Source organism: Vicugna pacos, chromosome 23 (assembly GCF_048564905.1).
Source record: "Vicugna pacos chromosome 23, VicPac4, whole genome shotgun sequence".
Lineage (NCBI taxonomy): Eukaryota > Metazoa > Chordata > Mammalia > Artiodactyla > Camelidae > Vicugna > Vicugna pacos.
Window position 1 is genome coordinate 11,069,851 of NC_133009.1, and position 17,092 is coordinate 11,086,942.

Below are 17,092 nucleotides of genomic sequence, written 5' to 3' on the forward strand. Positions count from 1 at the left end.
GCAGCTCTTAGAGAGGAGACAGAGGCTGGTGCACAGGACCCCTCCCCCGCTGAGCCCCCACAGTACCTGGTTGCACTGGGGGCTGAGGGCGTTGTCTAGGTTGCAGCCACATGGCTCACAGCCCCGGCCGCTGGCCAGCTTCCAGTGGTAGGGAGCACACTGGTCACATTTGGGACCCACCACGTGGGGCAGACACAGGCAGCGCCCACTCTCCTCGTCACACGGCATGTCCTGCCGGGCACCCAGGACACTGCAGTCACACCCTGTACAGGAGGGAGGGCTGCTGAGCTCGGGGGACGGGCCACCAAAACTAACCCCCAGAAGAAATGCATCAGAGAGGGGAGGAGAGCCTGGGAAAAGAACCAGGCAGGGCCAGTCCCTCCAGACAGCCTGGCTGACTCACAAGGCCACCGCGCTTTCCCACCAGTCCCAGCACCTGGCGGCTTGGCGGCCCGCCCTCCCTCCCACTGGCTGACTCAGCCCCACCTTCCATCTCAGGCTTGTGCTGCCACCTGCTGGAGTCCAGTGGAATAGCACCCAACACACCGTGCCGTGAGCAGGGCGGATCTCAGGTCTGGCGGCCCCAGGCCGCCTGCCCCAAGCCACAGCAGGCTGAGCCCCCTACTCACGGTGGCAGCCCTGTGGGTTGGCGTAGGTGAGTCCTGTAAACCCTGGCTTGCACAGGTCACAGCGTTCGCCTTGTACGTGCTCCTTGCACACACACTGCCCAGTCACTGGGTCACAGGGAGCTCCTGGCACTGCCCCATCCGGATCACACTCGCAGGCTGAGAGACAAAGGCAGCCACCACAGTAGGAACAGAGAAGAAAAGCAGAGAGTTAAGAGCACCTTCTAGAAGCCAGACTTCCTGGTTGAAATCCTTGTTCCACTACTTTGGGGCTTACAACCTTAGTCAAGTTATTTAACCCCTCTGTGCCTCAGTTTCCAAATCTATAAAATGGGATAACCATGTACCACTCATAGGCTTCTTAGGAGGAATAAATGAGTGAACGCAGAGCAGGTGCAGCAGTGCTTGGCACACATGAGATACTGTAACAGTTTTTGTTGCCTTATTTCCTGAACGACTCTGGCAAGCACTGAGCTGGGCCCTCTTGCAGGTCACTTTATGTAATCCTCACAACACCCCTGAAAGGTGAGGATGCTTGTCCCTATTGTACAGATGAGGAAACTGAGGCTCAGAGATGTTCAAAGAACTTCCTCGAGGTCACAAAGCAAGTAAGTGCTGGAAACAGAAGTCAAATTCAAGACCTTCTCCCTATTTCCATAAACAGATAGCACCAGCAGAAACTGAACGAACTTCCTCCCACCCACCGCGCCCTGACCCCTTTCATGGCTTTCAAAACAAAGACTCTTTCTTCACCTAGAAAGACTTTCCTGATGAACCCCGTCCAAATCTGAGTGCTTCCGCCCAGTTTGCTTTCTCCTATGTGAACCCACTGACCTTTGTGGATATGTTGAGTCACTCCTGGGTGACTGACATGTTCATTCAGTAAACATCCCTTGAGTACCAATTATTTGCCTGTCCTTGGGCTGGGGGCCTAAGAATATAAGAATAACTTCTGCCATTGAGGGGTTCTGAATACTGGCAGAAACAGAAAAATTAAAAGCAAACCACATTACAACACAGTAAAGGCAATTAACATGTATATGGACAAAACGCTTTGTCCTTTTTTCCATGTATATGGTTTATCTTACCAGACAACATGAGTGTTTCTTGACAGCAGGAATGGTATCTTGTATATATTTCCTTCTTCCCTATGCTTAAAATAAGGGCTATTAATGCTTGATTGACTGATTGGTGGTCCAGAGAGGTTAGGCGACTTGCTCAGAAGGGCACAGCTAAGTTAAAACAAATGCCCACAAGTCCTGACGCACGACCAAATCTTCATGCTTCCTGAGGGCGTGTGCATCCCCAGGGACACGTGCTCCGTTGAGCCCGGAGCAGGTAGGGAGTAACGGACAGATGAGGCCCTGGGTCCCGGGGGCCCCTACTCACGGATGCAGGTCTCCTGAATGGGAGCACCGGGGCGCCGGTTCCGGAAGTAGTGCAGCTGACACCGCTCGCAGTTCTTGCCCTCGGTGTGGTCCCGGCAGTTGTCACACACACCTCCATGTGCCCCCTGGCTGGCAGCAAACACGGCTGGGTCGAAGTGACACGTCTCCGAGTGCCCATTGCAGTCACACCCTGAAAAAGGAGAGTCCCCGGGCTGACATGTGACCAGCACTGTTGCCGTCCACAGAGCACGTTCCACACTAACTCATGGTGTCCCCAGCCACTCGGCAAGATGCTCGGGTCTGGGAAACTGAGGCCCAGGCCTTGTGTAATTTGTTTCAGGTTACACAGCCAGTAAGAAAGGCGAGCAGCGTGAGGACGAGCTCAAGAATTCAGTCCACGTGTTGGGCCAAAGGGAGCCCCTTGCATGGCCCCATGCCAACCTCCCCCCATTGCCACCTTGGGTCCTGCTGGCTCACAGCCTCTATCTGGGCCGAGGACCCTCGTTTCCCTATTTACTCCAGGAGGGGCCCTGCCTTCAGGTTTGCCCTACACAGAATAAGGCAACTGCAGAGGCCAGAAAAAGGAGGGCCTGGGGATAGCACGAAAGTTGTGTGGCATCAGGAGCCTGGCCCAAGCTGTGGTCCCTCCAGGCCCGGCTGAGGAGAAAGGGGGGGGGGCAGTGGGAGGATGCAACTCAAACACCCTCTCCTTCCCCAAAGAGCCAGGAGAGTTTAAATGGCAGGGATGCAGTTAGATTGAGATTTAAACAATAAAGAACAGATTCTCCCTGTGTCCCAGGTGAGGTCATTGAGGCCCAGAGGGGCCAGCACCCCGCCCAGTCTCTGGGGGTAGGGGATTGGTCCGAGGCTCATACTCTGGCATTCGTGGGGGTCCCGGTCATCGGCAGGGCTCCAGGGCCGGTCGTTGTAGAAGGGCGCACAGCGTTCACAGTTGGGGCCAGCAGTGTTGTGCTGGCAGACACAGACCTCATGGACCTAGGAGAGGCGCCATCGGTCACCAGGAATCATTCTCAAAGGGGTGTCCCCAGGATGGACCTGCCCTCTCCTCTCTGACCCTCCCACTCAGCATGACTCAGGGTCCAGCTCAGACTCCAGCTTCTCCAGCCTTGACTCAGATCCTGCGACACACCCAGCTATCTGCCTGTATGTCATTGGTGCGTGTGTGTGTGCGCGCGCCTGCGTGTGTGTGTGTGCACGTGTGTGCATGTGCCTGCACTGCTCCTCTAGTTCGCTGTTTAAAAGCTCAGTCCTTGCACTTGGCCGTCCCCATGGTGTCCGGTCCAAAGCAGCACCTGTAAGGTGCTCAGACAGCTTTGCTGGTAAACTGGTTGTGGTTCTCGAAGCTGGTGGGCCCTCTAGAGATTTACATCCCACAGTCCTGATAGCAGTGGTTTTTGCCTAATGAGAATGTGATGATGAATTGTTACTAGATTCACTGAGGTATAAAAATAGAACAGCAATTGTGTGCTAATTGTCTTCGAAACCAAGCCCCCCCCCCCCGCCCCCTCCCCTCCACAGCCTGGCCTCCCCAAGGACCTGAATCCTCATCCCCTCACTGCTCCGACCAGTGCAGCCCGGCTGAACTAGCTCTCCCGGCACAAGCCCGACTCCCCCACCTTCTGCTTGGCAAGGACTGAGGTTTTTCTTTCCTGGCTAGAAGTCTCTTCTCTCTCTATCCACCAGCCGAGTCCTGCCAGCTACAATGGCACCTCCCTCACCAGGCCTGCCCGGTCCCTCAAATTCCATGGATTTCGACTCCGTGTGCACTGCAGAATCAGCTGGGGAGCTCTTTGAAAAATACCCATTCTCCAGGCCCAATTCAACCCAAATCTCAGGGACGAGGCCCAAACTTCTTTAAAGTGGTGATTCCAGGGTACAGCCAGATCAGCGAACCGCCGGGAGTGGGCGGGCGCTCTCCCTCGGCCACATCTGACAGCACACTGCATTCCTCGGATGTCAGCCACCCTGCTCCGCCTGTGTTCTGGTCTTCTGTGTATGGCCCTAATAGATGACACATCCCTGGCTCTGATCCCCCACTGGCCTCCTCTGTAGCCTGGGGCAGGCACTGGCCCAGAATGGGAGAGGATGAAGCTGACAGATGCTCACTTCACCTGTGTTTCCCTTGCAGGCCATTGTACATGATTTCATCAGGTGCCTCTATCCCCAGGGCATAGATCATGCTCCCGTATGCTAACAGAAGAACTGAAACCCCAGAAAAGTGGCATGGCAGCTCCCTCAGCTTCTTGGCCCAAGGTTCTCTCTCTTCTACTGCTGGTTCCCAAGTTCGATTTCACAGCAAAATCCCCTGGTTAAGCTGAATTTCTCTCTTCCATCTCTGCCGCATCTGACTCGGCTGGGCTGGGGTGGACCCAATATCTGTGTTTGGCTCTGTTCTCTCATCCTGCTCCCATATCTCACCTCTAAATGGGACTTTGGAGTCCCCAGACGAGGGACTGTCAACCCTGGCAGGATGTTAGAATCACCTGGGAGCTTTGAAACACAATAAAAAGAACCACAGTGTCTGAGGGTGGAGGTCTGGGTGAATTTTTTTAGCTCCACAGGAAATTAGGACGTGCGGCCAGGGCTGAGAAGCAGTGCCTCAAACTCCCTCCAATGGCCACGTGAAAACTTATGGGCAACAGGGTGAAATCTCAAACCATAAAGCAGGTCTAAGGCAGTGCTACAAAATCTGATCTTTGAAACAATAATCACTGAGACTCTTTTTCACCATTGCTAAAAGGTTAAATACTCAAGTCTTAAATTTAGTGCCCTCTCTCCTTTACAGGAGCCCCAAGGACATCTTTAGTCTGCCCTGGTCTTTTTTTTTCCAATTGACATAAGTCGATTTGCAATGTGTGTTTGTATCTGGTGTATAGCATCGTGATTCAGTTATAATCACTGAATTGTGATTCCTGAGTCACAGGAATAATAAATATATATTCCTTTTCCTATTCTTTTTTCATTATAGGCTGTTACAAGATACTGAATATACTCCCCTGTGTTCTACAGTAAGACCTGTTGCTTATCTATTTTATGTACAGTAGCATGTATCCGCAAGTCCTGAACCCCTATTTTATCCCTCCCCCACCCCCTTTCCTTTTGGTAACCACAAGTTCATTTTCTATGTCTGTGAATCGGTTTCTGTTTTGTAAATATAAGTTCATTTGTGTCTTTTTTTTAAGAGTCCACATACATATGATATCATGTGGTATTTTTCTTTCTCTTACTGGCTTGTTTCACTTCGTATGAAATCTCGAGGTCCATCCACATTGCTGCAAGGGTCATCCCCCTGGTCTTGCCCCCTCCCCTCTCCCTTCCGGCCCTGGGCTGTCACCTGCACAGTGGTGGAGGGGCCGGCAGGGGCTCTGGGACCGTGGGCACAGCTGTCAGCGTGGCCGTGGCAGAAGCAGCTCCCCTGCAGACGCAACTGGGACACGGCGTAGTAGGCGCTGGGAGGGTGATAGCCCCTCCGGGGCAGAGAGGCCAGCCTGGTGAAGTTGACTCTCAAGTTTGTGATCTGCCCCAGCTCTGAGGGGGACAAACAACAAGGAGGGAGGGGTGGGGAAGGGAAAACAGAGATGCAAATTAGAGGTGGAGTCACCTAGGGCAGGATGATAAGGAAAGGAATCCAGTCTCTCCATCCCATCTTCCCTGCCTTCATGAGGTGATTCCGGGGCCACCGTCCTCAGCCCTCAACCCGCCCCCAGCGGAAGAGACCCTCTCCACTCTGACTCAGCTCTTTTGAGTCTCTGGGGCCACCACAATACCTCTGTGGGGTAAGCAGGGCAGGTGTTAAATCCCACCCTGCTGACAGAGGTAGGAAAGGCCAGGAAACGTCGGCCATCTGGGTTGCAAGCCTGTTTTGTTCCAGAGGCTGGAGGAGTAGCCAGACTGACCTTGAATCTTCTGACTCTGTGTTGCTGGAATCCCAGAGGCTAAGTCCATAAGGTTAAGTTGGACCTACGGAGAGCGGGGAAAGGGAAGAGCTGAGGAAGAGGTCAGCTGTGCCCCAGCCCAGAAGTCGGCCTCTCCATTCAATGCCCCGTCCTCCTCGGCCTAAGGTCCTTCTTACCTGAGCCTGAGAGGACCGTGGATGTGAGGCCTGCCAATCACCCTGCAGGAGCAAGATGATCACTAGCCCTAGATGAGCGTGTGTGTGTGTGCGCACGAGCGTGTGTCTGTGTGTAAAACTTCTCTTCTCCAGTTGAAAATTTAGCTATCCCAAGAATTTCCTGCTTTCCTTGGGTCGAAATTACTGTAAGATATATAATGCACGTACATACAAGTGTTTTAGGTGATAGTAATTTTCCAAAGACCCAAGGTGAGTGAGAGGGTCTAGAGCCCAAGGATACATGGACGTGGTGACCACCACCCTCTAGACAACCCCCGTTTCCATGATGCTTTTCCTTTTTAATCAAAAACATTCATTGGATGTGACTTCAGCCACATCTCCCAGGAAGAGTTTTCACGTCAGCTTTGCATAAATCAGGGACAAGTCCCGTGTTCTGATGCGGGGTCTGGGGAAGGTGATTAATGTGAATCAGGATATGGCTAGAACCAAGGAGGAGCCGTTGCAGGAGAAAGAAAGAGCCACACTTCCCACAGGGAGGGCAGCGCTCCGAACAGCTCTGAGGGCTCCCCTGAGCCTGGGCCAGAGAGAGGAGAAGAGAAAAGCAGTGATGAAAGGAATGAAAGGATCTGGTCCCAGGTGGGAGGATTCGGGAAGAAAGACTGTCTGAGCTGTTTCTAGAGGCAGGCTCTCATTTCTAGCACAGGGTTTAAGTTCAGGTGACCTGGAACTGCAGCTTCCACTTCAGTTTCCCAAAGGGTGAGAATGGAGCTAGGTAGGTGGGTCAAACCGAAAACTCCATTCTCCTGTGGAGCTCACCAAGGTGAAACCAGAGGTTAAATTAGACGTGTGTGATTTGCTCACTGGAATCTAACTAGCCACCTCCAAGTCCCTGCACTGGAGCGATGTGGGTGCTCCCCTCTCGGCTCTGGGGACGAGCCGTGGGGGAGGAGGCCATGGAAGAGAGCACGGCTGGGTTACGCAGTGCACCCAATGTGTTTCTGAAATACCCTTCCTGGGCAGCAAAGAGGCTGTGAGGCAAGTGTTTTGAGGGTGCCCACAGGGGCCATTATTGGGGAGCTCAGGGAAGACAGCAGGGCGTACTGTCTCGGGGAGGGGGCGGTTCTCATCACCTCTCCAGAGTCCAGGTGACCGTGTGAGCCTGGCACGTGCGAGACTTCTCCCGGGCTGACTTTTCAGGGTGCCCTCTGCCTACCTTGGTCCCATCCAGGTGCCCGTTAGGCCTCTGGGGCAGAGGCTGGCACCGAGCGTCCTGCCAGCTCTGAGGCTGGCCCTGGCGGACCCGGGGGAAGGTGGAGGTGCAGTCGGCAGCCAGGTACTGGTACACCCGCCAGGTCTTGCCGAAGTCAGAGGAGCGCTCGATCAGCATGCCAGCAGGCATGGGCCCCTGCGGAGACACACACGCACAGGATGGGGGCCTGAGTGACCATGACACAGTCACAGAGGGAGGCTGCCAAAGAGGTGCTGGTGGTCCCTGAGAACCCCAGCGAGGGAGGGAGATGTGTGGGGCAAGTGGGCTTAGCGGCATTCAGGTCCAAATCTCCTGGCAAACGCCGGGCCCCAGCGGGTTCTCCCCAGGGGAACCGTGGAAAGTAGTAGAAAGGAGATTTGAGTTCCAGAGGGCATGATCCCCAGCTCAGGCCACCCCTTATGAGGCCAGGCCAGAAAATACTCCCGCTGTCCTCCCTCAGCCACCCCCTGTAGGGTCTGTCCCTCCTCCCTCTCTCCCACGTGGCCATGGCCAGAATTCGGCCCTGCTCCTGCGGAGCCTGAATCCCAGCAACAGCCTGGAACTCAAGTCCAGCCTCTGTCCAGCCTCTCCAAACCACGCTCCCCACTTCACCTACAGGGTTATCTGATCAGTCACTCCCTGCATGAGACCCCTCAATGGATCTGCATTGGCCTAAAGGTAAAAATACAAGCCCCTTAGCATGACATATTGTTCATGTGCCTCCTCCTTCCCTCCGTGATTTCATCCATTTCTCACGGCTTTAAGTGTGGTCTCCATGCTGACAGCTCCCCTGCTGGGAACACTTCCTTGGGTTCATAAACCCAACCTCCAAACAGATGGGAGGGACTTTCTTTCTAAAACGTAAAGTGGGCCGTGACTTCCTCTGCTAAAAACCTTCCAATGACTTGCATTGATCTGGTTTTTTTTCCAGCTTTATTGAGCTATTATGGACATATAACACATACAAATTTAAAGTGTAGCAAACGTGATGATTTGATCCACATTGTATACTGTGAGATGATTCCTGCAATAAAGTTAACACTCCCATCTCTTACATAATTACCTTTTTTGTGTCATGATAATATTTAAGATCTACTCTCTTAACTTTCAAGTACATAATACAGTGTTACTAATTACTGTCACCACGCTGTAACTCAGACCTGTAGAACTTATGCCCCTTACACCTGGAAGTTTCTACCCTTTGGTCTACATCTCTCCATTTCCCCCACCCCCTAGCCCCTGGCAACCACCGTCCTACTCTCTATTTCTACGAGTTCAGCTTTTTTAGATTCCACATACAAGTGAAAACATGAAATACTTGTCTTTCTGTCTTATTTCACTTAGCATAATGTCTTCAAATTCCATCCATGTTGTCACAAAAGGCAGAATTTCCTTCTTTTTTTAATGGCTGACTATTCCTCGGTGTATGTGTGTGTGTCAGATTTTCTTTATCCATTCATCCACCGATGGACACTTCGGTTGTTTCCAAATCTTGGCTATTGTGAATAATGCTGCAGTGAACATGGGGGTGCAGAGATCTCTTTAAGACACTGATTTCATTTCCTTCTGATATCTACCCAGAATTGGGACTGCTGGATCATGGTCGTTCCATTTTAATTTTTTGAGGAATCTCCATACTGTTCTCCATAGTGTTCGTACATTTTACATTTCCACCCCAACAGTGCATAAGGGTTCTCTTTTATCCACATCCTCACCAGCACTTATCTCTTATCTTTTTGATAACAGCCATTCTGACAGGTGTGAAGCGACATCTCACTGTGGTTTTGATTTGCATTTCCCTGATGGTCCATGATGCTGAGTGTCTTTTCGTACACCTGTTGGCCACTTGTATGTCTTCTTTGGTGAATTATCTATTCCAGTCTTCTGTCCACTATTTCTGAATAAATCTGAGCTCCTGAGCCTGGGTGAAGAGGCCCTGTGCTACCTGAGCCCTGCCTCCTCACCCCATCTCATTCCGCTGTGCACCTCCATCTCTGCAAGCCGTCAGTCACACCACACTCCCTCCCTCCTCGGAGCCTTTGTTCATGTTGCCCCTTCTACCTGGAATGCTCCTCCCCCGGTAGGTTCCTTCCATCATCTGTTCTCAGCTTAAACGTCACTTCCTCATGGAGATCTTTTTTCATCTATCTTCTGCCCATCCTCTGCCTACCCAATGGTGCCACCATTTCCTATTCCAGCATCTCACTCCTTCACAAATGTCGCCACAATTTCCAACTCTTTATTTGTTGGTTTCCTGCTTTTTGTTTTCCTCCCACTAGACCAGGTTTTCCCAGTCTTGGCACTGCTAATATTTGGAGCTGAATAATTAATTCCTTGCTGTGGGATGTCCTGGTCATTGTAGGACAGTTAACAGCATCCTTGACCTCTAATCACTAAATGTCATTAATAGCATACCCACAGCTGTGACAACGAAAAATGTCTCTATAAATTTTCAGATATCTCCTGGTGGAGAACCACTACAGTAAACCATAAGCCCCCTTGTCTGTCTCGTTCACAGTTGTACCTCCAGCATCTAGCTCATAGTAGGCATTTAGTACATTGGCTGAATGAATAGATGAGTCTTTAATCTACTTCCCCCTCCCCATTTATATCTGTAGCCTCATCTCTCATCGGTTTGCAGCTTTCCACATTCCTACCTTTCACCACCATACACACATTTGCCCCTCCAGAACCTATGTGCATCCTTTTGCCTTCCCCCCACCACCACCAGTTACATACCTTCTTGCTTCTTGCATCCTGGCCTTTGCACTTTGCTGTTCTCTTTGCCTGGAGTGAACTTAACCTCCTCCTGGCTGTTACTGACCTAGGAAGTTTCATCATCCCCCGGGTGACTCACCCCGCCAAGGACAGACCAAGCTCCTGCGCACTCCAACGCCTCTTCCCAGCAACAGCAGGGTACACGTCACACTCTCTTGCTCTGGCTCTTTGTCTTACCCACATAGACCAAAGCAACTTGAGGATCATGATTACTGGGGGGGGTGATTAGATTTATTTATTTATGTATTTATTTAGTGGAAGTACTGGGAATTGAACCCAGGACCTCATGCATGCTAAGCACGCACTCTATCACTGAGCTATACCCTCCCCTGATGCCAGTGATTTAGTTTTATTCATCTTTTTATCCCTAAGGTCTGGCACCAAACCTAGCATATAACCAGTGTTCAATATGTATATAGTAAGAATGGACAAATCAACAAATGGATGAGTGATGAAAAGAAGCAATGAGACTAACAGTATTCATCCACATGAATGCTGCCCTTCAAAGCTGTCACCTTTAGAGACTGGGCATCTACTCAGATGACACTAGCATCTCTCAAAATACTGTTTACCTGTTCTTGGGGTAAAGGTCTTAGAGCAACTTCCTCAGCCACATAGGAAAAAGTAGGTCCTGTTGCTTTAATTCACAGCTCATTTTAACTCCTGAACATGAGATCCCCTTTCCCCACCATCTAATCTCATTGATCATACTTGATCCTTAAATATTTAACTATTTCTATAGCAAGAAAAAAATAAAATCTCTAAACAGGAAAAAAAAAAAAAGACCTGTCACAATGAATGAAAATGTTCCCTCCAAAAGAAGGATCTCAGAAGGCTGGCCTAAAAGCAGAACCTGAGAAGTAATTGCGCTGAGTGAGCAGATCACTCCAAACACACATCGTAACACGAGGATGGGCCAGTTCTTGGCTATTAGTTAAACTCAGTCTTGTCAGCTAAGTTATTAAAACAGAGTCTGCCAAGAACACACAATTGTATAGCAAGTGGCCAGGCTTAGTAGAGCTGAGTTAATTAGATGGACGAAGGGTGGGGGTGCAGAAAGGTAGAGGATACATAACCATACACAGCCGGGACAAGGAGCCTGGAGGTTCAACTGCTCTCCCAGGAGTGGGACCTTTGCTGCCACCCAGATACAGGCTCAGGGTGAGTGTGGTCCCAGCGTGGGGAAGGGAGGCCCACCCAGCATGTGGTGCCAGCTCCCCCAGCCTGAGGAGACAAGGACTCTGTGCTCCCCAAGAGTCCGAGCCCACATGGCCCAGAGTCCCCTCCTATCCCCTGCCATGCCCAGGAAGCACACCTTAAAATCCATCGTGATGTCTTGAAGCTGCAATTTTCTGTCCAGGTCCAGCTGCAGAGAGACAGGGTTCACATCTGGAAAAACAACACATAGAAACTTTAGAGCAGAGTTCCCACCTTCCCTAGGTGGAAGGCTCTGGGAGGTCAGAAACTCTCTGAATTTCGCTCTTGGATTTCCCTCTCAGGAGGAGTGGTACAAGGATGTTTCTACTTACATTACCTATTCAAGATCCTCTCTCTTCTTGGCCAAATTTCTTTTCCACCATCGCTTGATATCCCTAACACCTTTAAGAGTTTCGACATCTCTGTTCATACAAATCTGTTTCCAAAGCTCACTCCCTTCAGCAAGCCCACAGTGACTGAGCAGAGTGAAATTAAGGCATTTCTCTCTCTTCATGTCCTTTCAATAACCTCCAATAAATTCTTCTACCTACATCTCAAAGACCTCAAATACAAAGACAGAAGGTTCTGCTTGTCAAACACCCATGTCCCGCCATTGTAAGAAATGCCTGGGAAACCCAACACGTTCCCAGGCACCCTTCGGCCACCCCCATCCTGTGGGACCGTCCACACATTTGGGCTCCCGTTGGTGGCGGCAGGTCCTTACCGTTCTGTGACTGCCACCAGCGCGTGGGGCCTGAGGATGAAACCACGTTCTCAACTCGGTGACTGTTGTAATTGTGAGGCAACCTGGAGTCACATTTGCAGCATTTCATCTGCCACTGTGGGACAGGGAGATGCCAAAGACTCAGAGGTGGGGCCAGAGAGAATTCTCCCCTTGCATCCTGAGAGCCCAGAACACTTCCTGCATGGAAGTCCTATCCTTAGCGATCCAGTGATTTCATTAATACACTTGGAGGATCAATCTCTTAAAGCAAGGCTATTGGTTACATTTTCATCTAAGTCTTTTGTGTCCCTCCTAACCCATAGCTAAATAAAGAGTCAATAGATGTTGTGACTGGGAAAGAGGTATGAGGTGGTAGAAAAAAGTTAATTTTCATACATGTCATTGTCTCAAAGAGAAACTCAAGAAGAGTTGCTAAGAGCAAAAAAATAAGAAGAAAGAAAGAAAGGAAGAAAGAAAGAAAGAAAGAAAGAAAGAAAGAAAGAAAGAAAGAAAGAAAGAAAGAAAGAAAGAAAGAAAGAAAGAAAGAGGAATTCACATTAATTTAGCATCTACTCTGTGCTGCGTGCAGGCTGGAAAGTTTTATATCTCCTCTTACTCTATCCTGGCAGCATGGGGACAATTGAGTTTCTCAGGATCAGGGAGAAGAGACAGGGAAAAAGGACAAGGGAACTGGGGGTTTCAGTCCTAGCTCTGGACCCCACTTTCAAGGCTCAGCTTTCTCCTCTGTAAATTGAATGGAGGTTGAAGTAGAGTCATTTAATCACTCAAGAAGTATTTATTGAGGGTGTACTATGTGCTAGATAGACCCTGCTCTGGGCTCTGGAATTATAGTAATGAACAAAACAAAAACCCTGCTGTCAGGAAGCCAACATTCTAGCAACATTCGATGATCTCCAAGGCCTTCCAGCGCTGCTATCTGGGACTTGAAGCTCTTTCCCGGGTTTTGCATCCCCTAGCACAGGAGAGAAGCCCAAGGTCTCCAGGCAGGTGGAGCTCTGCAGGTAGATGGTCCCAAGGCCAGGGAGGCAGAGGGCAGAGGACACCTGCAGCCCTGGGGCTGAGGGCAGAGGGCTTTTCCCCATGAAGATCAGGGTCAAGGTGGGCAATGAAGAAGGAAGCAGCCTCAATGGGGCGGTCCCCCAAAACATCACCTTCCCTGCCCACACCCTGGAGTGAGACAGGAGACCCAGCTGAACCTCATGGGCCTCACAGCATCACCAAGGAAGAGAACGCAGCCAGAGAACATGGCCCTTGTTCTTCTAGCTTGTCCACATGTGGGTGCGTGCACCCACACACACACCCACAGACACACTGTGACCCAGGTTCCTCATGCAACACACATAAAATGTTTTGTCTGAGTAACCATGGTTCCAAATCTTGTGCCCAGCATAAAGAACACTGTTCAGAGGGCTCCAAATTTACCCACACATAAAAGAAAAGCTTAGATGAGAACCTCCCTGGCCGGCAGGTCCTTCTGAGTAGTGACAATGGTTCCTCCACACACCCCAGGCCTCTGCTTCCCTGAAGCCTCCACACACCAGTACCAGGGGGAAACTCAGGCAGCCTCCTCTGAGGCCTTCCAGCCCCTGAGCCTCCACCTCGTCCAGGGGAGGCGAAAAGCTAAGGAGGTCGACATCTCAGACCATCTAAGACTGAACTGATCAACCTGAGAGCGCAGTCCCTAAGGGAGTGAGTTCACACACCCAGTCTGCGCTTTGAATTACAGAAACTCGTCCCCCAACCGCCATCTTCCCTCCGCACCGCTGACACAGCCAGGAGCAGTGGAGAAGGCCGGAGGGGGCAGGAGTCCTGGCTCTCCCAGCCTCTACTTCCCACCCTACTTGCCAGCTCTCACCTCCAACCTGCAAAATAAGAGAATCGTCACCCTTCCTGGTGCTCAGACAGGTCCTCATCATGTCCCAAAGCGCTTTATTACACAGTAATTGGGGGGATGTTTAATATTCTCATAAGGGCTTGTATAAGATAGAGTTCCCTGCCGCACCGCCCCCCTCACCCCTCCTCCACCCCTGCCCTGCTCCACTTCTCTCCATAGTAACATCTCTACTTGACACATTTTCAGTTATTGTCTGTGTATTGGCTTACAGTATTTGTTTACCATCTGCCTCCCCCAACCCCAGTTAGAATGCAGACCCCACGAGGGCAGAACTCACTTCACGCTGTATTCCCAGTGCTCAGAAAAGTGCCTGGCACATAGCAGGTCCTCTATAAATACTTAGTGAATGACTGGTAAAAGCTCAGAAAGTGCGAGCATTTTCATTGACATGATTACGAGACTCACCCTCCTTGCACACAGGGAGTTTAAAAGGAGGCGTGGGGGAGTGACGAGGGGACAGACATCAATAGTCAGTGATGGGAATGCCAACCACGTGCCAGGTACTGTATCAGGAGTTTCAATGCAAAGCCCACTGAAGCGTCACAACCCCCTAGGGGGAAGGAGTAGTATTCCCATTTCACATGTGAGAAAGCTGAGGCTGCAAGAGGCTATGTGACTTTCCTGTTGACTGACAGCCAGTGACAGCATCAGCATCAGAGAGGGTCCCTCCTCACCTCCTTCTCCCCTTCTTCTCCCCACTCCCATCCTCTTCTCTTCCTCCCTCCCTCCCTCTCTGTCATTGTCCCATTTCCACTAGGAAACCACCTGGGTGCACAGACATCACGGGAAGCGTGGTTAAGGGAGACAATCTGTGTCTCACTCAAAGGGCTTGGTCTGCCCCTGGAGGCCGCCCGTGGGGGAGCCTCAGGCAGAGAAAGCACTTTGGGAAGAAAGCCGGCTTATCAGGCTAACCCGGCTGAGTTAACATGGAGACTGCAGATGTGTCAGAGGCTGAAATAAATACCTGAGTACTTAAAATAATCCTTTCTGGGCAGAAAAAGCCTCTTGCTGGAATCTGAGTCTCCTCCAGAATCCTATTTTGGTCCCTGGCAGCAAGCATGCCCTTCTGCCCACTCTGCCCAGACTCTCAGGGGCAAACTTTTCCACTTCCAACCCTCTGTCTGTGCTCAGCGCATGTCCCACGGGGAGACGAGGGCCAGCTGCCTTCCGGCAGCCTGTTACCAGAGCTCCCTGGAGCTCCATTGGGAACTGATCCCAGCCTGTTTCCTGGCCAAGAGACTGCCAGAAACAAGGCTCTTTTTTTTTTTTAACCCTTTGGGCCATGGGACACAGGAGCTAGCTTAACACGGAACTGTGGGAACTCCCTTGATAGTCCCAAATGATGGAATATTATGCAATGATTAAAAAGATTGTTTAGAGGAAGATTTTAATTGCATGGGGAAAATGCTTACCCTATAATGTTTTATGAAAAAAAAGTTGGGCATAAGCTTGTTTATACATCATGATCTCAAATATACATTCTTAAAGAAATAGAAAGGAAGGAAATACACTAATATCTTAGGTTGAACCACATGGCACTGCTGACATTCAGCCATTCTGACCTAAAAAAATGGCAAATGCATCCAGTTTAACCCAATACCTCTGCGAAATGGGAGTGCAGGTGACTTTTTTCTTTGCTATTTTTTAATCATTTTAAACTTTGATACCTGGGATATAAATTAACTTTTATACTCAGTCACTACCATAAAATTAAAACAAACTGAAAATGTCCAGGGTTCTCAGCATGGACTCGTCACCCTGCCTCCTCCCTGTCTCCATCGTCTGCCTGGGGTACACCATGCCTTCTGCACCTTCCTCCCAGCGTGCAGACGCTGAATGAGGGATCAGATGGCCTCACGGCTTAGCATCTACGTGCCGCTAATCACAGTAACACGGCTAAAGAAGGGATTAAGCTCAATCCTTAGAGACAGGCTAAGCCAACAGGCTCCGGACAGGTATTTTAAGTAGCTCTGCTTGTCAATTAGCTAGAGAGATGGGAGCCCAAAGTAGAGCAGCTTTTGGCAGAAGCCCATGTGAAGACAAGCTGCTAATTTCATCCCTCTCTCTCTGGGCCTCAGTTTCCCCTTCTGTATGATTCTTGTATGTCTATATGTACTGTGTGTGTGCGTGAGATTCTCAGCGTGAGACTCCTCCCCTCCCCTCGTGTGTGTTACGTGCCTCTGTCTCTCCCAGAGATGGAAGCTCACAGCTGCAGCTGCCTCCCAACCTGCGGTCATTTGGCCAGCATTCCCCTGGCTGTTCTACCGCAGAGACGCAGCATTATTATCAGTTCAGCCCGTCAGGCTTCCCGCCAGCTGGGCTCCTGCTTGCTCTCCGGCTGGGCCTCTTCCCTTCTCCTGGAGCTTTCTAGAAGCTCAGCAGTCTGGCCGGAAAACAAACCCTGCCAGAGAATGAAGGGAGGGCAAAGGAGAGAGCAAGAGCCAGCAGGAGCTTGAATCACGACGGAGAAGGTTGGGAAAAGGAAGACAATGCAATCCAAAGCTCTGTGTCTTTGCAGAACACAGAGCTAATGCTGGAGGAAATAGGAAAACAGGCTCTGGTTATCCATGGCCCAGCTCCCTCCCATGGGCAAGCCAGAGACTGCCTGTGACTATCTAAGGAGCAGGGTCACGGCAGCCAGCCAGAGCCAAAAGAAAGGAGGCCAAGATGAAAAAAACGAAAAACAAAAAACAAAAAAAATCCAGCTGCCTGCAAGAAAAGACATTCACTTCGGCTTCCTCATTGGTAAGATGCAGGGGTGGGATGAGATAATGAAGTTCCTTCTTGCTCTAACATGCTATTAGAATTTTCCCCTACTCCAGCTTGTCTGCTCCGAAGTTAAAGACACTCCAAACAAGAAAGCAATGGGTGCAAGAGAAAAATAAGACATTGGCCAGATGCCGTACTGGAGAAACACTCGTCCTAGCAAAGCGGGCAGGGGAAGAGGGACCCTCAAGACCTTGGTCAGCAAGGCCTCCACTAGAGCCCCTGGGGTCCTCAGCTGCACAGTTTCCATGTCAGTGGATATGGCCAGCAAAGGTCAAAAGTCGGGGCCTGTTGTGGTGTCAGGGGGGAGCAGAGCCCCAGTGTGACGAGGCACTTTCAGCTTCACCTTCCCGTCA

At 50.6% G+C, this 17,092-nt stretch overlaps 1 protein-coding gene across 6 annotated transcripts in view; it reads right to left on the reverse strand.

The window, feature by feature from the left end:
• Positions 1-17,092, reverse strand: part of LAMB3 (laminin subunit beta 3) — a 141,357-nt gene that overhangs the window by 12,941 nt on the left and 111,324 nt on the right. For all 6 annotated transcript variants that reach the window (XM_072948481.1, XM_072948482.1, XM_072948483.1 and 3 more), the window contains 9 exons: positions 12,056-12,170; positions 11,450-11,523; positions 7,321-7,512; positions 5,932-5,995; positions 5,370-5,563; positions 2,890-3,010; positions 2,016-2,204; positions 630-785; positions 67-263 (listed from right to left, as the gene is read on the reverse strand). In XM_072948481.1, the coding sequence (XP_072804582.1) occupies positions 67-263; positions 630-785; positions 2,016-2,204; positions 2,890-3,010; positions 5,370-5,563; positions 5,932-5,995; positions 7,321-7,512; positions 11,450-11,523; positions 12,056-12,170 (1,302 nt within the window). The remainder of the gene's footprint in view (positions 1-66; positions 264-629; positions 786-2,015; positions 2,205-2,889; positions 3,011-5,369; positions 5,564-5,931; positions 5,996-7,320; positions 7,513-11,449; positions 11,524-12,055; positions 12,171-17,092) is intronic.